Source organism: Anomaloglossus baeobatrachus, chromosome 1 (assembly GCF_048569485.1).
Source record: "Anomaloglossus baeobatrachus isolate aAnoBae1 chromosome 1, aAnoBae1.hap1, whole genome shotgun sequence".
NCBI lineage: Eukaryota > Metazoa > Chordata > Amphibia > Anura > Aromobatidae > Anomaloglossus > Anomaloglossus baeobatrachus.
Window position 1 is genome coordinate 900325676 of NC_134353.1, and position 24644 is coordinate 900350319.

General features: G+C 51.0%; 1 protein-coding gene across 2 annotated transcripts in view; it reads left to right on the forward strand.

The window, feature by feature from the left end:
* The first annotated feature begins 489 nt into the window (after window positions 1-489).
* Window positions 490-24644, forward strand: part of MYO5B (myosin VB) — a 327189-nt gene continuing 303034 nt past the window's right edge. For both annotated transcript variants that reach the window (XM_075327185.1, XM_075327192.1), the window contains exon 1: window positions 490-613. In XM_075327185.1, the coding sequence (XP_075183300.1) occupies window positions 587-613 (27 nt within the window). In that variant the 5' untranslated portion in view covers window positions 490-586. The remainder of the gene's footprint in view (window positions 614-24644) is intronic.

Here is a 24644-nt window from a genome sequence, read left to right on the forward strand (position 1 = left end):
ACTGTCTGCGCTGTGCAGTATACACTATTTGTGGTGTGTAGTGTGCACTAACTACATGCAGTGTGTGTTGTGAACTGTCTGTGGTGTGTAGTGTGCACTGTTTGCGATTTGTAGTGTGTACTGTTTACGCTGTTCATTGTGCACTGTCTGTGGTGTGTAGTGTGCAGTGTCTGCGCTGTGTAGTGTGCAGTGTCTGCGCTGTCGGTGTGCAGTGTCTGCACTGTCTGTGGTGTACAGTGTCTGCACTGTCTGTGGTGTGCAGTGTGCACTGTCTGTGGTGTGCAGTGTGCACTGTCTGCGCGGTCGGTGTGCAGTGTCTGCACTGTCTGTGGTGTGCAGTGTGCACTGTCTGTGGTGTGCAGTGTGCACTGTCTGCGCGGTCGGTGTGCAGCGTGCACTATGCTGATTGCCGCTCTCCTCCCACACCTGTGCAGGGAGCGGCGTAAGGTGGAGCCAGTGTGTGGAGGAGGCGGCGGCAGGAGCCGGGGATTACTCACTGCCGGGACTGGAGGTAAAGGTCGCCGGCAGCGGCGGGAGCCCGGAACACCCTGTGGAGAGCGCCCTGTGATCCGCGCCCGCAGCCAACATGTCCGTGTACGAGCTCTACTCCCGGGTGAGTGCGCGGCGTGCGGCAACTTCATGCACTGATGACATACTACAGGTCATACTGGCGATATACTGCTGGGTATACTGATTGTACTGGAGACATAGCACTGGTCATACTGGAGACATAGCACTGGTCATACTGGAGACATAGCACTGGTCATACTGGAGACATGGTGCTGAGTACACTGGTCATACTGGAGACATGGTGCTGGGTACACTGGTCATACTGGAGACAGCGCTGGGTACACTGGTCATACTGGAGACATGGTGCTGGGTACACTGGTCATACTGGAGACAGCGCTGGGTACACTGGTCATACTGGAGACATGGTGCTGGGTACACTGGTCATACTGGAGACAGCGCTGGGTACACTGGTCATACTGGAGACAGCGCTGGGTACACTGGTCATACTGGAGACATGGTGCTGGGTACACTGGTCATACTGGAGACAGTGCTGGGTACACTGGTCATACTGGAGACATGGTGCTGGGTACACTGGTCATACTGGAGACATGGTGCTGGGTACACTGGTCATACTGGAGACAGCGCTGGGTACACTGGTCATACTGGAGACATGGTGCTGGGTACACTGGTCATACTGGAGACAGTGCTGGGTACACTGGTCATACTGGAGACAGCGCTGGGTACACTGGTCATACTGGAGACAGCGCTGGGTACACTGGTCATACTGGAGACATGGCGCTGGGTACACTGGTCATACTGGAGACATGGCGCTGGGTACACTGGTCATACTGGAGACAGTGCTGGGTACACTGGTCATACTGGAGACATGGCGCTGGGTACACTGGTCATACTGGAGACAGTGCTGGGTACACTGGTCATACTGGAGACATGGTGCTGGGTACACTGGTCATACTGGAGACAGTGCTGGGTACACTGGTCATACTGGAGACAGTGCTGGGTACACTGGTCATACTGGAGACAGTGCTGGGTACACTGGTCATACTGGAGACATGGTGCTGGGTACACTGGTCATACTGGAGACATGGTGCTGGGTACACTGGTCATACTGGAGACATGGCGCTGGGTACACTGGTCATACTGGAGACAGCGCTGGGTACACTGGTCATACTGGAGACAGCGCTGAGTACACTGGTCATACTGGAGACATGGTGCTGGGTACACTGGTCATACTGGAGACAGTGCTGGGTACACTGGTCATACTGGAGACAGCGCTGGGTACACTGGTCATACTGGAGACAGTGCTGGGTACACTGGTCATACTGGAGACATGGTGCTGGGTACACTGGTCATACTGGAGACAGTGCTGGGTACACTGGTCATACTGGAGACATGGTGCTGGGTACACTGGTCATACTGGAGACAGTGCTGGGTACACTGGTCATACTGGAGACATGGTGCTGGGTACACTGGTCATACTGGAGACATGGTGCTGGGTACACTGGTCATACTGGAGACAGTGCTGGGTACACTGGTCATACTGGAGACATGGTGCTGGGTACACTGGTCATACTGGAGACATGGTGCTGGGTACACTGGTCATACTGGAGACAGTGCTGGGTACACTGGTCATACTGGAGACATGGTGCTGGGTACACTGGTCATACTGGAGACATGGTGCTGGGTACACTGGTCATACTGGAGACATGGCGCTGGGTACACTGGTCATACTGGAGACATGGCGCTGGGTACACTGGTCATACTGGAGACATGGCGCTGGGTACACTGGTCATACTGGAGACATGGTGCTGGGTACACTGGTCATACTGGAGACAGCGCTGGGTACACTGGTCATACTGGAGACATGGTGCTGGGTACACTGGTCATACTGGAGACATGGTGCTGGGTACACTGGTCATACTGGAGACATGGTGCTGGGTACACTGGTCATACTGGAGACATGGTGCTGGGTACACTGGTCATACTGGAGACAGTGCTGGGTACACTGGTCATACTGGAGACAGCGCTGGGTACACTGGTCATACTGGAGACATGGCGCTGGGTACACTGGTCATACTGGAGACATGGCGCTGGGTACACTGGTCATACTGGAGACATGGCGCTGGGTACACTGGTCATACTGGAGACAGTGCTGGGTACACTGGTCATACTGGAGACATGGCGCTGGGTACACTGGTCATACTGGAGACAGTGCTGGGTACACTGGTCATACTGGAGACATGGTGCTGGGTACACTGGTCATACTGGAGACAGTGCTGGGTACACTGGTCATACTGGAGACAGTGCTGGGTACACTGGTCATACTGGAGACAGTGCTGGGTACACTGGTCATACTGGAGACATGGTGCTGGGTACACTGGTCATACTGGAGACATGGTGCTGGGTACACTGGTCATACTGGAGACATGGTGCTGGGTACACTGGTCATACTGGAGACAGCGCTGGGTACACTGGTCATACTGGAGACAGCGCTGGGTACACTGGTCATACTGGAGACATGGCGCTGGGTACACTGGTCATACTGGAGACAGCGCTGGGTACACTGGTCATACTGGAGACAGCGCTGAGTACACTGGTCATACTGGAGACATGGTGCTGGGTACACTGGTCATACTGGAGACAGTGCTGGGTACACTGGTCATACTGGAGACAGCGCTGGGTACACTGGTCATACTGGAGACAGTGCTGGGTACACTGGTCATACTGGAGACATGGTGCTGGGTACACTGGTCATACTGGAGACAGTGCTGGGTACACTGGTCATACTGGAGACATGGTGCTGGGTACACTGGTCATACTGGAGACAGTGCTGGGTACACTGGTCATACTGGAGACATGGTGCTGGGTACACTGGTCATACTGGAGACATGGTGCTGGGTACACTGGTCATACTGGAGACAGTGCTGGGTACACTGGTCATACTGGAGACATGGTGCTGGGTACACTGGTCATACTGGAGACATGGTGCTGGGTACACTGGTCATACTGGAGACAGTGCTGGGTACACTGGTCATACTGGAGACAGCGCTGGGTACACTGGTCATACTGGAGACAGTGCTGGGTACACTGGTCATACTGGAGACATGGTGCTGGGTACACTGGTCATACTGGAGACAGTGCTGGGTACACTGGTCATACTGGAGACATGGTGCTGGGTACACTGGTCATACTGGAGACAGTGCTGGGTACACTGGTCATACTGGAGACATGGTGCTGGGTACACTGGTCATACTGGAGACATGGTGCTGGGTACACTGGTCATACTGGAGACATGGCGCTGGGTACACTGGTCATACTGGAGACATGGCGCTGGGTACACTGGTCATACTGGAGACATGGCGCTGGGTACACTGGTCATACTGGAGACATGGCGCTGGGTACACTGGTCATACTGGAGACAGTGCTGGGTACACTGGTCATACTGGAGACAGCGCTGGGTACACTGGTCATACTGGAGACAGTGCTGGGTACACTGGTCATACTGGAGACATGGTGCTGGGTACACTGGTCATACTGGAGACAGTGCTGGGTACACTGGTCATACTGGAGACATGGTGCTGGGTACACTGGTCATACTGGAGACAGTGCTGGGTACACTGGTCATACTGGAGACATGGTGCTGGGTACACTGGTCATACTGGAGACATGGTGCTGGGTACACTGGTCATACTGGAGACAGTGCTGGGTACACTGGTCATACTGGAGACATGGTGCTGGGTACACTGGTCATACTGGAGACATGGTGCTGGGTACACTGGTCATACTGGAGACAGTGCTGGGTACACTGGTCATACTGGAGACATGGTGCTGGGTACACTGGTCATACTGGAGACATGGTGCTGGGTACACTGGTCATACTGGAGACATGGCGCTGGGTACACTGGTCATACTGGAGACATGGCGCTGGGTACACTGGTCATACTGGAGACATGGCGCTGGGTACACTGGTCATACTGGAGACATGGTGCTGGGTACACTGGTCATACTGGAGACAGCGCTGGGTACACTGGTCATACTGGAGACAGTGCTGGGTACACTGGTCATACTGGAGACATGGTGCTGGGTACACTGGTCATACTGGAGACAGTGCTGGGTACACTGGTCATACTGGAGACATGGTGCTGGGTACACTGGTCATACTGGAGACAGTGCTGGGTACACTGGTCATACTGGAGACATGGTGCTGGGTACACTGGTCATACTGGAGACATGGTGCTGGGTACACTGGTCATACTGGAGACAGTGCTGGGTACACTGGTCATACTGGAGACATGGTGCTGGGTACACTGGTCATACTGGAGACATGGTGCTGGGTACACTGGTCATACTGGAGACAGTGCTGGGTACACTGGTCATACTGGAGACATGGTGCTGGGTACACTGGTCATACTGGAGACATGGTGCTGGGTACACTGGTCATACTGGAGACATGGCGCTGGGTACACTGGTCATACTGGAGACATGGCGCTGGGTACACTGGTCATACTGGAGACATGGCGCTGGGTACACTGGTCATACTGGAGACATGGTGCTGGGTACACTGGTCATACTGGAGACAGCGCTGGGTACACTGGTCATACTGGAGACATGGTGCTGGGTACACTGGTCATACTGGAGACATGGTGCTGGGTACGCTGGTCATACTGGAGACATGGTGCTGGGTACACTGGTCATACTGGAGACAGTGCTGGGTACACTGGTCATACTGGAGACAGCGCTGGGTACACTGGTCATACTGGAGACATGGCGCTGGGTACACTGGTCATACTGGAGACATGGCGCTGGGTACACTGGTCATACTGGAGACATGGCGCTGGGTACACTGGTCATACTGGAGACAGTGCTGGGTACACTGGTCATACTGGAGACATGGCGCTGGGTACACTGGTCATACTGGAGACAGTGCTGGGTACACTGGTCATACTGGAGACATGGTGCTGGGTACACTGGTCATACTGGAGACAGTGCTGGGTACACTGGTCATACTGGAGACAGTGCTGGGTACACTGGTCATACTGGAGACAGTGCTGGGTACACTGGTCATACTGGAGACATGGTGCTGGGTACACTGGTCATACTGGAGACATGGTGCTGGGTACACTGGTCATACTGGAGACATGGTGCTGGGTACACTGGTCATACTGGAGACAGCGCTGGGTACACTGGTCATACTGGAGACAGCGCTGGGTACACTGGTCATACTGGAGACATGGCGCTGGGTACACTGGTCATACTGGAGACAGCGCTGGGTACACTGGTCATACTGGAGACAGCGCTGAGTACACTGGTCATACTGGAGACATGGTGCTGGGTACACTGGTCATACTGGAGACAGTGCTGGGTACACTGGTCATACTGGAGACAGCGCTGGGTACACTGGTCATACTGGAGACAGTGCTGGGTACACTGGTCATACTGGAGACATGGTGCTGGGTACACTGGTCATACTGGAGACAGTGCTGGGTACACTGGTCATACTGGAGACATGGTGCTGGGTACACTGGTCATACTGGAGACAGTGCTGGGTACACTGGTCATACTGGAGACATGGTGCTGGGTACACTGGTCATACTGGAGACATGGTGCTGGGTACACTGGTCATACTGGAGACAGTGCTGGGTACACTGGTCATACTGGAGACATGGTGCTGGGTACACTGGTCATACTGGAGACATGGTGCTGGGTACACTGGTCATACTGGAGACAGTGCTGGGTACACTGGTCATACTGGAGACAGCGCTGGGTACACTGGTCATACTGGAGACAGTGCTGGGTACACTGGTCATACTGGAGACATGGTGCTGGGTACACTGGTCATACTGGAGACAGTGCTGGGTACACTGGTCATACTGGAGACATGGCGCTGGGTACACTGGTCATACTGGAGACATGGTGCTGGGTACACTGGTCATACTGGAGACAGTGCTGGGTACACTGGTCATACTGGAGACATGGTGCTGGGTACACTGGTCATACTGGAGACATGGCGCTGGGTACACTGGTCATACTGGAGACAGCGCTGGGTACACTGGTCATACTGGAGACAGCGCTGGGTACACTGGTCATACTGGAGACAGCGCTGGGTACACTGGTCATACTGGAGACATGGTGCTGGGTACACTGGTCATACTGGAGACATGGTGCTGGGTACACTGGTCATACTGGAGACATGGTGCTGGGTACACTGGTCATACTGGAGACATGGTGCTGGGTACACTGGTCATACTGGAGACATGGCGCTGGGTACACTGGTCATACTGGAGACATGGCGCTGGGTACACTGGTCATACTGGAGACATGGTGCTGGGTACACTGGTCATACTGGAGACATGGCGCTGGGTACACTGGTCATACTGGAGACAGTGCTGGGTACACTGGTCATACTGGAGACATGGTGCTGGGTACACTGGTCATACTGGAGACATGGTGCTGGGTACACTGGTCATACTGGAGACATGGTGCTGGGTACACTGGTCATACTGGAGACATGGCGCTGGGTACACTGGTCATACTGGAGACATGGTGCTGGGTACACTGGTCATACTGGAGACATGGCGCTGGGTACACTGGTCATACTGGAGACAGCGCTGGGTACACTGGTCATACTGGAGACAGCGCTGGGTACACTGGTCATACTGGAGACAGCGCTGGGTACACTGGTCATACTGGAGACAGCGCTGAGTACACTGGTCATACTGGAGACAGTGCTGGGTACACTGGTCATACTGGAGACAGTGCTGGGTACACTGGTCATACTGGAGACAGTGCTGGGTACACTGGTCATACTGGAGACAGTGCTGGGTACACTGGTCATACTGGAGACAGTGCTGGGTACACTGGTCATACTGGAGACAGTGCTGGGTACACTGGTCATACTGGAGACAGTGCTGGGTACACTGGTCATACTGGAGACAGCGCTGGGTACACTGGTCATACTGGAGACATGGTGCTGGGTACACTGGTCATACTGGAGACATGGTGCTGGGTACACTGGTCATACTGGAGACAGCGCTGGGTACACTGGTCATACTGGAGACAGCGCTGGGTACACTGGTCATACTGGAGACAGTGCTGGGTACACTGGTCATACTGGAGACATGGCGCTGGGTACACTGGTCATACTGGAGACAGCGCTGGGTACACTGGTCATACTGGAGACATGGTGCTGGGTACACTGGTCATACTGGAGACATGGCGCTGGGTACACTGGTCATACTGGAGACAGCGCTGGGTACACTGGTCATACTGGAGACATGGCGCTGGGTACACTGGTCATACTGGAGAGACAGTGCTGGGTACACTGGTCATACTGGAGACATGGCGCTGGGTACAGTGGTCGCACTGGAGACGTGGCGCTGGGTACACTGGTCATACTGGAGACATGGTGCTGGGTACACTGGTCATACTGGAGACATGGTGCTGGGTACACTGGTCATACTGGAGACATGGCGCTGGGTACACTGGTCATACTGGAGACATGGTGCTGGGTACACTGGTCATACTGGAGACATGGTGCTGAGTACACTGGTCATACTGGAGACATGGTGCTGGGTACACTGGTCATACTGGAGACAGTGCTGGGTACACTGGTCATACTGGAGACAGTGCTGGGTACGCTGGTCATACTGGAGACATGGTGCTGAGTACACTGGTCATACTGGAGACATGGTGCTGGGTACACTGGTCATACTGGAGACATGGTGCTGAGTACACTGGTCATACTGGAGACATGGCGCTGGGTACACTGGTCATACTGGAGACATGGTGCTGGGTACACTGGTCATACTGGAGACATGGTGCTGAGTACACTGGTCATACTGGAGACATGGCGCTGGGTACACTGGTCATACTGGAGACATGGTGCTGGGTACACTGGTCATACTGGAGACAGCGCTGGGTACACTGGTCATACTGGAGACATGGCGCTGGGTACACTGGTCGCACTGGAGACGTGGCGCTGGGTACAGTGGTCGCACTGGAGACGTGGCGCTGGGTACAGTGGTAGCACTGGAGACGTGGCGCTGGGTACAGTGGTCGCACTGGAGACGTGGCGCTGGGTACAGTGGTCGCACTGGAGACGTGGCGCTGGGTACAGTGGTCGCACTGGAGACGTGGCGCTGGGTACAGTGGTCGCACTGGAGACGTGGCGCTGGGTACAGTGGTCGCACTGGAGACGTGGCGCTGGGTACAGTGGTCGCACTGGAGACGTGGCGCTGGGTACAGTGGTCGCACTGGAGACGTGGCGCTGGGTATAGTGGTCGCACTGGAGACGTGGCGCTGGGTACAGTGGTCGCACTGGAGACGTGGCGCTGGGTACAGTGGTCGCACTGGTGATAGACTAGCTGTAGTGGTGATATAGGGCTTGTACTGTCATCTGTTTCTATTGCGGTATTAACATTCATTATCTGTCAATACTGAGGTCACTTATCTGTTTTGAGGTCGCTCGTATGTATCACCTCTCTGTATTGGGGTCACTTGCATGTGTCACCTCTCTGTACTGGGGTCACTTGTAGGTGACACCTTTATGTATTGGGGTCACTCCTAGTTGTCAACTTTTTGTACTAGGGTCGGGTCATCTGTCTGTACTTCGGTCACTTGTCGGTGTCACCTGTCTGTATTGGGGTCGTTTGTGTGGGTCACCTGTCTAAATTGGGGTCACCTGTCTTTATTGTGGTCGCTCGTAGATGTCACCTGTCTGTATTGGTGTCGGTGCTCTGTGTAACCTGGCTTTATTGGAGTTACACATACGTTTCCTATTTTGGTGTCACCTGTCTGTATTAGGGGTCACCTGTCTGTATTGGGGGTCACCTGTCTGTATTGGGGGATCACCTGTCTGTATTGGGGGATCACCTGTCTGTATTGGGGGATCACCTGTCTGTATTGGGGGATCACCTGTCTGTATTGGGGGTCACCTGCCAGTATTGGGGTCACTTGTAGGTGTCACCTGTCTGTATTGGGGTCACTTGTAGGTGTCACCTGTCTGTATTGGGGTCACTTGTAGGTGTCTTGTGTTGCCCTTTCTCGTGTTTATGGTGTCCATACCCTGCATTGATGTGAATACCTGTCCTCCTGCAGTTCTACATCAGTGACACTACAACTCTCAGCCGGTGCTGTCCTGCCAGGGGTTGTAGTGTCACCCGTTGTGCCTATGTTGTTTTTTTTGCCTGTAGAATCTCCATGTTTTTGCCACGGTTTTGTAAGCTTGTAGCCGCTCCGCTCGTCTGTGGCCGCACTGTGTGAACGCGGCCTTATTTCTGCAGCCTCAGCACATGTGGAGCGGCATGTCGTCGTCGTTGTCCTCCTCCCTTTATTATTCCGCTGAAATCGGGCACGGTTTAGCCTTTTATAGTCTGAATTAACAACAATTGGACAAATCCTCAAAAATGAAATACATTTGAGTTCATTTAATAAAATCAATGAATCTGGAATCCGTTCTCCAGAGCAGCAATCAGACTGAAAACCAGACCCAGGTCCCGTGTATCTCACAGCTGAGGGTTTGCTGCACTGGGACAGGACGGATTGTGAACCTTTGAGTTCTATTCACTGACAGCAAGTAGAGATCTTGAAAATGGCAACAATGTGAAAGTCAAGTGTATTTGATAGATTAATCCTGATCCTCTGTATATCTCTGGTTTATGGTAACGTCACTTTTTCAGCCGAGTTATTCCAATACTTTCATCCCATTAGGGAATTGTTGTTTAAGCTTTTTTCCCAGGAGCTTCCATTTAAAATTCAGCGTAATGAGCTCAGATTCTGCATTTTCCGATGTGCTGCTGACTCAGATTGTGTTAAAGCTCCAGTCTCAGCCACTGATATTCAGAAAATAGTCTGGTGTATAAATCTCCTGCTCTTATAATACCACCTATATTTACTGCAATCATTCATAGTCCACAGACAAAGCATTGTGGATTCATCAGCATGAGCATAGTCACATCACACCTATGTAGGCTACGGCTGACATCTATCCCATGTGTATTGTTATCGATTCATTGGTAACCAGAAGTGTAGAAGAATATAACTACTATTACTATATAATACTGCCACTATGTACAAGAATATAACTACTATAATACTGCCCCCTATGTACCAGAATGACTACTATAATACTGCCCCTATGTACAAGAATATAACTACTATAATACTGCTCCTATGTACAAGAATACAACTACTCGAATACTGCTCCTATGTACAAGAATATAACTACTATAATACTGCCACATGTGCAAGAATATAAATACTATAATACTGCCCTTATGTACAAGAATATAACTGCTATAATACTGCCTCCTATGTATCAGAATATAACTACTATCATACTGCCCCTATGTACAAGTTTATAACTACTATAATATTGCCCCCTATGTTCAAGAATACAACTAATATAATACTGCCTCCTATGTACAAGAATATAACTACTATAATACTGCCTCCTATGTACAAGAATATAACCACTATAATACTGCCTCCTATGTACAAGAATATAACTACTACTAGAAGGTGGCCCGATTCTACGCATCGGGTATTCTAGAATTTACGTATTGTGTAGTTCATGTATGATTTTTGTTATATATATATATATAATATATATATATATATAGATGTTGTTGTGTGTAGTTACCAAGTGTTTGTGTAGGGCGCTGTACATGTTCTGGGTGTGATGGGGGGTGAGAGCGGTGTTGTTTGTGTGTTGCGTTGTTTGTGGAGCGCTGTGTGTGTAGCGTTGTGTGTGTGTGTGTGTGTTGCGCGGTTTGTGTGTGTGTGGTGTGTTTTGGGGGGAGGTATGTTTTGTGCAATGTGTGTGTTGTGCGGTATGTGCGTATATTTGTGTGTGCAGCGTTGTCTGTGTGTGGGTGTCTGTGTAGGGCAGTTGTTTGTGGTTCCCAGTGTGTGTGTGTGGTGTGTTGTGCAGTGCGTGCGCGCGCGCGCGCGTGTGTGTGTGTGTTGGGGGGAGGTGTGCACTTCCCATCGTGCTCCATCCCCCATGCAGCGCACTCCCCATCGTGCTCCATCCCCCATGCAGCGCACTCCCCATCGTGCTCCATCCCCCATGCAGCGCACTCCCTATCGTGCTCCATCCCCTATGCTGCGCCCCCCCCTTCGTGCTCCATCTCCAATCCTGCGCACTCCGAAACGTGCTCCATCCGCCATGCTGCGCACTCCGAAACGTGCTCCATCCGCCATGCTGCGCACTCCCCATCGTGCTCCATCCCCCATGCTGCGCACTCCCAAACGTGCTCCATCCGCCATGCTGCGCACTCCCCATCGTGCTCCATCTCCCAGGCTGCGCACTCCCAAACGTGCTCCATCCGCCATGCTGCGCACTCCCAAACGTGCTCCATCCCCTATGCTGCGCACCCTCCATCGTGCTCCATCTCCCATCCTGCGCACTCCCAAACGTGCTCCATCCGCCATGCAGCGCACTCCCAAACGTGCTCCATTCGCCATACTCCGCACTCCCCATCGTGCTCCATCCCCCATGCAGCGCACTCCCCATCGTGCTCCATCCCCCATGCAGCGCACTCCCCATCGTGCTCCATCCCCTATGCTGCGCACTCCCAAACGTGCTCCATCCGCCATGCTGCGCACTCCCAAACGTGCTCCATCCGCCATGCTGCGCACTCCCAAACGTGCTCCATCCGCCATGCTGCGCACTCCCAAACGTGCTCCATCCGCCATGCTGCGCACTCCCAAACGTGCTCCATCCGCCATGCTGCGCACTCCCAAACGTGCTCCATCCGCCATGCTGCGCACTCCCAAACGTGCTCCATCCGCCATGCTGCGCACTCCCAAACGTGCTCCATCCGCCATGCTGCGCACTCCCAAACGTGCTCCATCCGCCATGCTGCGCACTCCCAAACGTGCTCCATCCGCCATGCTGCGCACTCCCAAACGTGCTCCATCCGCCATGCTGCGCACTCCCAAACGTGCTCCATCCGCCATGCTGCGCACTCCCCATCGTGCTCCATCCCCCATGCTGCGCACTCCCAAACGTGCTCCATCCGCCATGCTGCGCACTCCCAAACGTGCTCCATCCGCCATGCTGCGCACTCCCAAACGTGCTCCATCCGCCATGCTGCGCACTCCCAAACGTGCTCCATCCGCCATGCTGCGCACTCCCAAACGTGCTCCATCCGCCATGCTGCGCACTCCCAAACGTGCTCCATCCGCCATGCTGCGCACTCCCAAACGTGCTCCATCCGCCATGCTGCGCACTCCCAAACGTGCTCCATCCGCCATGCTGCGCCAGCATCAGCCTCTCTACCCGCAGCATCAGCCTCTCACCTTCCAGCCTCCCCCAGCATCAGCCTCTCTCCCAGCCTTCCCCAGGATCAGCCTCTCTCCTCCCAGCCTCCCTCAGCATCAGCCTCTCTCCTCCCAGCCTCAGCCTCTCTCCTTCCAGCCTCCCCCAGCATCAGCCTCTCTCCTTCCAGCCTCCCTCAGCATCAGCCTCCCCTTCCCAGCCTTCCCCAGGATCAGCCTCTCTCCTCCCAGCCTCCTTCCTCCCAGCCTCCTTCCTCCCAGCCTCCTCCTCCCAGCCTCCTTCAGCATCAGCCTTCCCCTCCCAGTCTCCCCCAGCATCAGCCTCCCCCTCCCAGCCTTTCCCAAGATCAGCCTCTCTGCTCCCAGCCTCCTCCAGCACGCCGTGCTCCTCTGCCGACACTCACACACACGATCGCATCCACTCACACACACCCGATCCCGACACTCACACACACCCGATCCCGACACTCACACACACCCGATCGCATACACTCACACACACAGACACTGACGATATCGCACATACGTGCTCACAGTCACAACATCCGGAGATACCACATGCTTCTGGCCATGTGATCCTCCGTCAGGTCCTGGAAGGTCACAACAGCACAGTATCGAGGCCGAGAAGCAAGCGATATCGCCGGATGCTGTGAGTGTGTGGATGCGATGTGATGTGTGATGTGTGTGTGAGGTGTGTGTGTGAGAGTGAGTGTGATCTGATGTGTGTGTATGTGTGTGCGTGTGGATCTTCCGCCGCTGCAGGATCTTGATGCGCTTGTAACCATGCCAACGCATCCCGTCCCCCGCTCGCACGGGAGCCCACACCACTCCCGTGCGAGCGGGGGATGGGGGACGGGGGGGGGGGGGGGGGGAGTACAGTACTCACCTCCGTGACAGCCGTGTCAGTTCGGGGAATGGGGGGGGGGGGAGTACAGTACTCACCTCCGTGACAGCCGTGTCAGTTCGGGGAATGCGCGGGGGTAGGTGGGCGGGGCCAGAGCTAGCATGCGTTGCGTGAGGGGGGCGTGGCGTGGCCGAATTGCCAATGCCTGCAGGGTGCCGGGGCAAGAGGCCAATCTGTGGGGGGGGGGCGGAGCCTGGGTGAGCGGCTGGCCAATCCGTGTGGGGGCGCAGCCTGGGCGAGCGGCCAATCCGTGTGGGGGGGCGGGGCCATGGCGAGCCCAGCGGCCAATCAGCTTTGTGTCACCGTAAGGACACAATTTTGGAGCATGACAGACAGACAGACAGACAGAATAAGGCAATTATATATATAGATAATACTGCCCCCTATGTACAAGAATATAACTACTATAATACTGCCCCTTATGTACAAGCATATAACTACTGTAATACTGCTCCCTATATACAAGAATACAAGTACGCTAATACTGCTCCTATGTACGAGAATATAACTACTATAATACTGCTCCTATGTACGAGAATATAACTACTACTGCCTCCTATGTACAAGAATTTCCGTATCTAGTGCAATTTTATGACATGTTGACGTAAAACGTACTACAGGTCATATTACAAAGAGGGAAAAAAAAGTGTGCATAAAATTTCTATAAATTCCATCAACTTTCCTGGAACTGTAAGGCTCTGTGCACACAGTGCGTTTTTGTGCTTTTTTTTTTTTTGCAGTTTTGTCACAAAACTGCATGCAAATCCTTATTCCAGCAAGGTCAATGAGAAACCAAAAGTGTAGTGCGCATGTTGATTTTTTTTTTTTTTTTACTTGCAGATTTGGTGCAGAAAATAATCTGCAGCATGTCAATTCTTTTGATGTTTTTCACTGTGAAAACTGCGTGCAAAAACACATGGTTTTTCAATGCGTTTTTGCTGCCAAGAGATGCACGAATTTCTGCAACCAAACACTTGATGTGTGAACATAGCCAAAGACGCTGCGTTTTCTGCGCAGCAAAAATATGCATTATTAAAAACTCATTGAACACCTGTATGAACTTAACCCTATAGAGGCACAGTGAAGGCCTCTTCAGCATAATCACTGGGGAATGGATTTGGGCGGCTGTGAATACTTGTGACAACCAGGGATCAGGTGGGTCGCGGCTCGGCAGACAGGTGTGCACAGCGAAGGCGGAAGTAAGGGAAGGAGTTTCGATAAAAGTGCCAGGGATCATAGATAATGTGTCCTTCGCCCCGTCAGCCATTATTGCCTCTGACTTTTTATGAATGGTGTGTAATGGATCTGCCGCTCGGATGGGGACGGCTATTTTGGCTGCAGAACAGGTTTTCTTGCTGTGCCCCTGTTCTTCTCATAGAAGTGAATAGACATTTGCAGAAAACGGCGCAGCTTGTGCGTCAATCCCTAATTATAGTGGATTTGCTTCAGGGACTGGTGTAATTTGGGAGCTGGGATTGACCAGACACCTGCTGTAGCAACATTGGCGATTGTTCTCAGTTATCAGCCATTGCAGACTGATGATACCATAGGTGACTAATGATCCACAAAAAGCCCTGCCCTTTAATTGCTGAGGGCTGGACTTGCATGACCAGCTTCTCTGCACTTTTTTTTTTTTTTTTTAGAACCAGGAGACTTTAGAGTTGCCCTTTAAATATAACTATACAGGTGTGACAGACTTTTTTTTTTTATCCTATCATCTTATATATGTATTATTGAGATTTTATGTTCTTATAAGAGCTTTTGTAGCTGCACTATTTAGTTTCTATTGACTTGTTTTTTCAGTGTTGGTTACTGTTGCAATAAAAACACGGTGTGTGTATAATCCAAAATGGTATCAATAAAATCGATGACCTGCAAAAAATGAGTTCTCGTATGGACAGATTGGCTACAGATCGCAGAAAATGCTGGCATAGACCAATATTTAAAAAAAAAAAAAATAAATAAATATATATATATATATATATAGATATAGATATAGATATATATATATATATATATATATATATATATATATATATATATATATATATATATATATGATATAGATATAGATATAGATATAGATATATATAGATATAGATATATAAATAAAATGTATATATGTGTATATATATATATATAGATATAGATATAAAATTATAGAGATGGATATACGGTATATAAAATGTGTGTGTATATAATGTGTTTATTTATAAAAACAGAAATTTAATATTACCCAAAACAATGGCACAATTACATTTTTTTTCCCCACAACACTTGGGGTATTTTTTGTGGCAAAATGAATGGTGTCACTTAAAAGCATCTCTCATGCCGCAAAAATCCACATACAGAGATATGGATGGGATGGGAAAAGTAAACAAACTGTGAAAATTGTCTGTCTTTAAAGGGAATCTGGCACCAGGTTTTGGCACCTAATCTGAGAGCTGCATAACGTAACGCCAGAGACCCTGATTCCTGCGATGTGTTACTTACTGGGCTGCTTAGTGTAGTTTTGATAAAATCACAGTTTAATCAGCAGGAGATTATCATTACAGGACTACTTGGCATGCTGCAAGTAATCCAGCATGAGCTCTGTATAACTGCTAAATCTGCAGCAGAGAAAACATTGATTTTATCAAAATGACAGCAAACAGCTTAGTAACTGACACATCGCTGGAATCAGGGTGTCTGCCCCTACCTTATGCTGCTCTCAGATGAGGGAGCAAAAACCTGGTGACAGATTCCCTTTAAGGGGTTAATTAAACATGGTGTTGGACCTGTGATTTGCACCATATTTTTATGTTATTTTTATCGTTTGATAGATGTTCTCCATTGCACATCTGGGTAATGGCTGTATTTGGCAGTTCCCTGTACTTCTTCACCACCTGTCATTATAGAGGAGGTTAATGACAGCAGTGCCGTCTGCCTCATTTTCACAGCCCATGCCATCCATGATATGATGTTACCGCTATACAAGTCCAGCAGGGTGCCCGGTGCCGCCACGCAGGGATGCCCGCTGCCCTGACATCTGTTACTGTCTTGTATCTCATTAGTATATAAGTAGTCTGAGACAGTAAGGTTAATTAAGGCTGGACTGTCATCCTTCATTACCGTCGAGCTGACTCCTTTAATGGCCTTTAATAACCTATTAACATTTGCCGCATAGAGCCCATGTTGGGTCAGAGGTGGTCGTTTACAACTTGGGCCAATTACTATAGAGGGGTCATTGAGAAAGATAGAAAATCTAATTTAAAAAAAAATGCCTCCATTAAAGGCCATGTTGTGTACGTGAAAAAAGTGAAAACCGTTCGGTAATATCTTACTTCTACCCTGAGCTATTGTTGTTTTGAATTATAGGCCCGAAGCCTGAGGTTGCAGTACTGATGAAATGCACTGTTGTCATAGAAACCTTATCATCATTCACAACATCCTACCTGTAGTAAATAATGGCAGTTATATGTGTGGACATTGTTGTATATGGTAATTTTGGCTGATTCTTGGTCTCCATAACAAAACTGTAGGGCTAATTCCGATCTACATGATGGCCAAGAGTTTTGGGATCGCATAGGGCGAGGTGATGCTAATGGCGTCTATAAAGAAGCCAATTCAGGCCAAGTCTGATCCAGAGATAACATACGTTGATCATCAGTTTGGCTAACCCTTCATGGCCCAGCGGTTTTTCAATTTACTCTTTCTTTTTCCCTCCCCTACTTCCAAGAACCATCACTTTTTTTCTCCATCAACATAGATGGCTTTGATTTTGGCAGGATGAGCGGTCGTTTTCAATGTCACCATTTATTTCACCATATAATGTGCTGAAAAATGGGAAATAAAATTAAAGTGCAGTAAAATAGCGAAAAAAAAAATAAAATTATTCCGCAATAGTTTTTGAGGGTTTGTTTTAATGACGTCCATTGTGCTGTAAAAATTACTTCTCAACTTGATTCTCCTGGTCAGTCCGATTACGGTGATACCAAAGATGTATACCGTATTTTTCGGATTATAAGTTGCACTTTTCCTCCCAAAAATTTGGGAGGAAAATGAGGGGTGGGTCTTAAAATCCGAATGTAGCTTACCGGGGAGAGGTGGAGAGGGGTCACAGGAGGTAGGAGCAATGCTGCGCGCTGTGCTGCGGGCGCTGCTCTGTGCAGCGGGCGGCAAGGTTCTGTGAGGTGAGCGGCAAGGCACGGGCCATTCTGAACATGTCGGCGGTGTGTACTTCATATAATGGCGCCCAGAGTCGGCGCATGCGTAGATGGAGCTCTCAGCTCAAGCTCTCAACAGCGCACGCGCCGACTCTGGCCTCCATTTCTTTAGAGTCCCGGGACAGAGCAGAGCCGCAGCCCGCAGTAAGTATCTGGGCCCCCCTCTGCACCACCCGCTGCATCGCCATACTCCAGCATTCCACCTTCCTCCTGTGACCTCAGCTGTCGCCCCCCTCCCCCCCTTCCAGTTAGACACCGCTATTGTGGTCTGCTTTTCCCCATGAAGTTACCCCCACCCCCCCACCTTCTCCCAGGCTCCGTGACCTCTGAGATCCAGTGATGTCATGTCAGCTTTCAGTTGACCTGACATTACCGCGGCTGACCCCATTCTTCCTGAGTGACTGGGCTGTGGGTGACGTTTCACCGCTCATCACAGCGCAGCATGTCGCGCGCAATCTCCTTCACTGCAGAGCTCCGCAAACAGGAGCGATGCTGGGCTATGACGAGCGCTGAAACTCCACCCACAGCCCAGTTTCACTGCTTGTCACAGCCCAGTGGCGCTCTGCAGTGAATGAGAGCGCAAGACATGCTGCGCTATGACGCTGGGCTCTAATGAGCGGTGAAACTCTACACATAGCCCGGTCACTCATGGAGACTGGGGCCGTCCGTGGTGATGTCAGGTCAACTGAAAGTTGAGATGACATCACCGGATCTCAGAGGTCACCAAACCCGGGGGTCACATCATGGGGATGAGTGGACCACAATAGCGCCGCGCATAGGCAGAAATGACTGAACAAGGTATTTAGAAAAAGCCTTCCCTATCATTTTACAGAGGTGTGGCCACTACTACAGGGTAGTGAACCACCTCTTTAAAGGGAGCAAACCAGCAGGATTTTCATATATAAAGTAAAGCCAGTGCTATACTGGCGCTAGGATGCTAAATGTAACCATACCTTCAGTTCTGAGATTGGAGGTTTTATTTCAGAAATATGTGCAAGTAACGTTACAGCAGTGCACTGCTATTTGATTGACAGGTGCAACAGGAAGGGAATATATGGCTCGGGTCCTACTATCTACTCCCGCCCGTCTGCCTGCGCTGGAATTAAATAAGTCCTCGTACAGATATGGCTCTTGAAAGCAAAGAAGAGGGAAAAAAAAAGCACTAAAGGGAAAATTATTCTGTGGAGGGATGGGGTTAAATGTAAAGGTGTAACATTAAAAGCAATAGTACCATAGTAACCAATCACGGCACAGCTTTCATTTCTAATTCTGCTCTTGTAAAATGAAAGCTGCGCCGTGATTGGTCACTATGGGCAACAAAGACTGCTCCATAGATGTGCCCCTGTGTGTGTGTGTGTGTGTGTGTGTGTGTGTGTGTGTGTGTGTATATATATATATATATATATATATATATATATATATATATATATATATATATATATATATATATATATATATATATATATATATATATATATATATATATATATATATATATATATATTATAGAGAGAGAGAATAGTGGAGTTTTCCTTCAATTAAAGGGAAACTGTCTCTTTACGTTGTCCTCCTTTGGGAACAGCAACCGAGGACACCGCAGCATGTGTTTACATAGATGTGACCATGGTTGCAGCTCCCAGAATGACGACATATGTAGATTCAATGGTGGTTGGAATAAAGCCATGATACCTATCAAAGCTGTCATTACCTGTGTGGTTAGGATAAATGAGCAGGTAAAGCAGAGTCGTGAGGTGATGGAAACGAGGCACAGTGCAAAGTCAGGAGCTCTAAACATGGCAGGTGTCGTCTGTATTGATTGATGCGATTTAAATGCTGCTGCCAATCTCTGACGGCCGCACTTAAAGGGGTCCACTACTAGGACAACCCCTTTCTGATCCCATGTTTTCCCCCAGGTAAAATAAAAAAGCCTATACTCCCCTCCCGTACCGGTGCTGTTCCGGGGGCTCACGTGCCATAACGTTAGTCCCTCGTCCAATTGGTGTCGGCTTCTCTCTCCTCACCTTCGGACACAGGAGCTATCAACAAGAAGTGAGTGGCAGACGCCGCACTCACTTCCAGTTGATTAACTCGTTTGGTCCGAAGGCAGGGAGAAGGAGGCAGACGCTATTTGTGTGACACTCTGGCAAAACCAGGTAGTCACAAATAGGCCCCTGCATAACACCGTTCCCTCACTAGGAAACATACAGCCGACCAGAAACCCTAGTCACCCCCCCTTAGGGAAAGATAGACACACCAGTGGGCGTGACCAGGTGGTTGGGACATGCCCACTCAGGGGTCTAGACAGACCAGGGAGGGAAAACAAGTAGATTACATTTGAGTTCAGTTTGGAGAGGAGTGTGGGCTGAGTGTAGCACCAGCAGCAAAGTTCAAGTTGAGCGGTACCAGGGTAGGAGCCCTGGTGTCACTGGCTAGGAGGCAGACGGTGGTCTCCGTCAGCAGGAGACGGGAAGACGGCTCGGCGGAACCGAGGTGGACCGGGACAGGGTTGTAGCCCGCCGGTACCGACACGGGGAACCGACACGAAAACCGTAGCACAAAGGGGGGTATTCGGACCCTGAAGCCAGAACCGGAACCAAGCAGACTGGTTAATTCACCGATTGAGGCCAGGACTAGAGGTCCTGTCCCACCCAAAGTCCCTCATAGAAGACAACAGCCCACCGATAGGGATAGGAGGTCACCGCCAGGGCCCATAGATCCCACGGGCCAGCGTCTGCGGGCACGGCTCCTTAGGCCACATCCAGCCGGGAGCGGACTCCTGAGTTTCACACTAGGAAAGTCCACCTTACACAAAACAGTGCAGAGGAAAAGGATAGAGACCACCAGCCGAGTGGGGGACCCGAATGCAACCGTCCGCGGCACCGTCCACCATCACCCTGGTTTACCAGAGACTTGTGTGGTTTATTAACTGTGAGTACACAAACACTCCCTGCGGTCGCTATCCCCCGCTCAGCGTCATTGAGTCACGGGGCCATCATCCCTACACACGAAGGGGTTAACAACTTGCTGCACAACATCTCCCCCGGGTGCCCTGCAATAGCAGCGGTGGTGTCCCACTTCACCACACACCGTGGGTGGCGTCACGAACATACTACGGCCTAGCCCGTACATCTACCCCCCCTCCCCCCCCAATTTATTCGGCACCACCCAAGCAGGCCCGGACCCGAGCAGTGCCGGCTGCTGGCACGGGGCGGCACACACTCATTTCCAGTTGATTAACTCGTTTGGTCCGAAGGCGGGGAGGAGGAAGACGACACTGATTGGATATGGGACAGTGTCAAAATATCTCGAGAGCCCCGGAAATGCAATTACAGCTCCAGCGGTGCCGCAGCTCACATTCCCAGGGCTCACTTGACATTGTGACGCCACACGAGTCCCGTATCCAATCAGCGCTGACTTCTCTCTCCCCGCCTTCGGACCAAACGAGTTAATCAACAGGAAGTGATCGCTGAGTCCGCCACTCACTTCCTGTTGATAGCTCCTGTGTCCAAAGGTGGGGAGAGAGAAGCCGGTGCTGAATGGACGTGGGACTGGCGTAACGTCACGTGAGCCGCGACGCTGATGGAATCGCAGCGGTACGGGAGGTGAGTACAGGCTCTTTTATGTTACCTGGGGCAAACTTGGAATTTGAAGGGGTTGTCCTAGTACGTTGCACCATCTTGGTGGCACGCTGGTTAGGGTGCCCACCGTGCCCCCCCCCCCCCTGTAAGCGCTATTGTGGGGTGCTGCTGGATTGTGGTGATAACAAGGGCCCTGTTGAAGGACTCAGTTGCCACCACCTTTGTGCTTGTGAAATACTCTATACTCCTGTGACGCCCTGGCCTATCAGGTCGTCACAAGGTATTGTGCAATATCCACCTCCTCCTTGATTATAGGTCCCTAACCAATGGTTTTGCTAAAACCAGCTAATCAAAATCCTAGGAGCACTCTGCACCACAGCCACCAGACACACCAGTGGATGGCCTGGGTGGAATAGGGTCGCCCACTTGAGTTGGTAAGGGGAGGTCAGGAGTAGGCAAGTATAGTGTTGGAGGTGAAGGAGAGAGGAAGTCAGGAGCCGGGCTCCTTGGAAGTACTAGGTAGCAGACGGTGGTCTGGGCCTGGTAGGAGCTGGACCCCCGGTCTCAGGGGATCGTGACAAGGGGCATGGTATTGTCGTGGAGGACAGCCGGCGGCCTTGTACCATCACCGGGCTGGGACCAGGGCACAACAGGGGAACGTGGACCCTAGGTCAGGGAGTAGCTTCAGGCAACCTGACAATTCACCCGACGAGGACGGAGCCTTCAAGATCCACTCTCCACCCGCTCCAAAATCTGGGTACTAGCGCAACGAGGGGGATAGGACTTTCCACTAAAACGGTCCAGGAAATCCCAAGCGTGAACCCTGAGAGCAAGCTCCCTCAGTTAACCACACTGGGGATTGGGACTGATTTAGTTTCAAGTTATAGGGGACAACTAGAAGAGAACAAGGTGCCAAGGGAAAGGTCACAGATCAACAGGCAACACCAGCAGAAACAGGACCCAAACTTGTTCCCCCCTCAGCAGCAGCGGTGTCCAGAACTTTGCTTTACTAAGTTGTCAGTGTCAGCTTTATAGACTGAGTACTCAAGTGACCCCTACCTCCCCAACGGCACCCCCTAAACACCATTACCGAGTCCCGGGGCATCCCCCATACCCCATCCCCCATACACCTGGCTGCCCACTCCATCGCCACCGGGTACTCCCAGCCGCAGCGGTGGTACTCCACCTTACCACACACCACGGGTGGCGTCACGAACTCTAAATACACAATCCCCTGTAAATACACCCTTTATTTGAGTGGCCGCATGACCCCCGGGTCCGGACGCCCCTCGAGCCACCGCGGATCCGGATCCGAGGAGCCCGGCTGCTGTTATGGGGGCGGCACACTCCAATACGGTCAAAAAAAGTGATAGAAAACTTGTAAAATAAGAGAAGCCGATTTCCCCCCCCCCCCACTCCTCCCCAAAATAAATGATGTAAGTTTGATATTGTCGTAATGATACTGACCCGGAGAGTCGTGTTACTAAGTCATTTTTACCGCAAAGCTGTAAAAACAAACCGCAAAAACAATGACGTGATAGGGTTTTTCGACATTTTGCCCCCCTTGGAGGTGATGGTGGCACGTTTTTCCATAAACCGCACTTGGCAATAGTCCTGGATGAGGCCGGCTTCCCGCTAGTTTATTTCAATTAGCGCAGAGGCAGATTTATGTCCCGGCCCCTCCATGGTTCGCTGCAGTCTTTGCAGAAAGCGCTGATGGCAGCACGGAGCGGCGGTGTGTACGGGCCGTACAATAGTAATATCACTGATTTCTATCCCAGAAGGGGCAGCGGTGTCTGGCGTTACTGGCAGCGTCTTCAGTGCGTTCTGCCAGATCCATGCAGTTTACATCCCTGTGGGACGTCGTCCACAGAGCGCAGCAGTTACATCAGGGATTTTCTTCTTTTCGATTTTTCTATAAAACATACGTAATAGTAATATTTCTGTAATCATCACATTACATCAGAACATGAGGGTTGTATAGAGATAAGCGGTGCTATATAGACACTGCTTATCTGTTCCTTATCTATTCTATTCACAGATTATTTTATCATTATATGGACACCAGTGGCTACTGAACCTCAGCTACTGCAGAACCTCCTAATGCTCACCTCAGCTACTGCAGAACCTCCTAATGCTCACCTCAGCTACTGCAGAACCTCCTAATGCTCACATTAGCCGCTGCAGAACCTCCTAATGCTCACCTTAGCCGCTGCAGAACCTCCTAATGCTCACCTTAGCCGCTGCAGAACCTCCTAATGCTCACCTTAGCCGCTGCAGAACCTCCTAATGCTCACCTTAGCCGCTGCAGAACCTCCTAATGCTCACCTTAGCCGCTGCAGAACCTCCTAATGCTCACCTTAGCCGCTGCAGAACCTCCTAATGCTCACCTTAGCTGCTGCAGATCCTCCTAATGCTCACCTTAGCCGCTGCAGAACCTCCTAATGCTCACCTTAGCCGCTGCAGAACCTCCTAATGCTCACCTTAGCCGCTGCAGAACCTCCTAATGCTCACCTTAGCCGCTGCAGAACCTCCTAATGCTCACCTTAGCCGCTGCAGAACCTCCTAATGCTCACCTTAGCCGCTGCAGAACCTCCTAATGCTCACCTTAGCCGCTGCAGAACCTCCTAATGCTCACCTTAGCTGCTGCAGATCCTCCTAATGCTCACCTTAGCCGCTGCAGAACCTCCTAATGCTCACCTTAGCCGCTGCAGAACCTCCTAATGCTCACCTGAGCTGCTGCAGAACCTCCTAATGCTCACCTCAGCTGTTACTTAACTTCATAGTGCTCACCTCAGCTGCTGCAAAACCTCGTAATGCACACCTCAGTTGTTGCAGAACCTCACATTTCAGCTGCTGCAGAACTTCAGTCAGTAATACACATTTCAGCTGCTGCAGAACCTCACAATAAGTCCTCAGCTAAGGTTGGTTTGCTTGCGGATTTTTCCTGCTTCCATAACATCAAGGTCATGATAAATAAGATTACAGATGGATTGATATCAATTAATTAATTCCTGTTCTTTATAAAGCCTATTTATATTCTTCAAAACACTTTTTTTCATTATAAGGACATGTCCCCTACGGTTGGGCATTGACCCCTCGAATTCCTCAATCTATATTTTCTACTAGGGCAGCAAATGGGTAAAA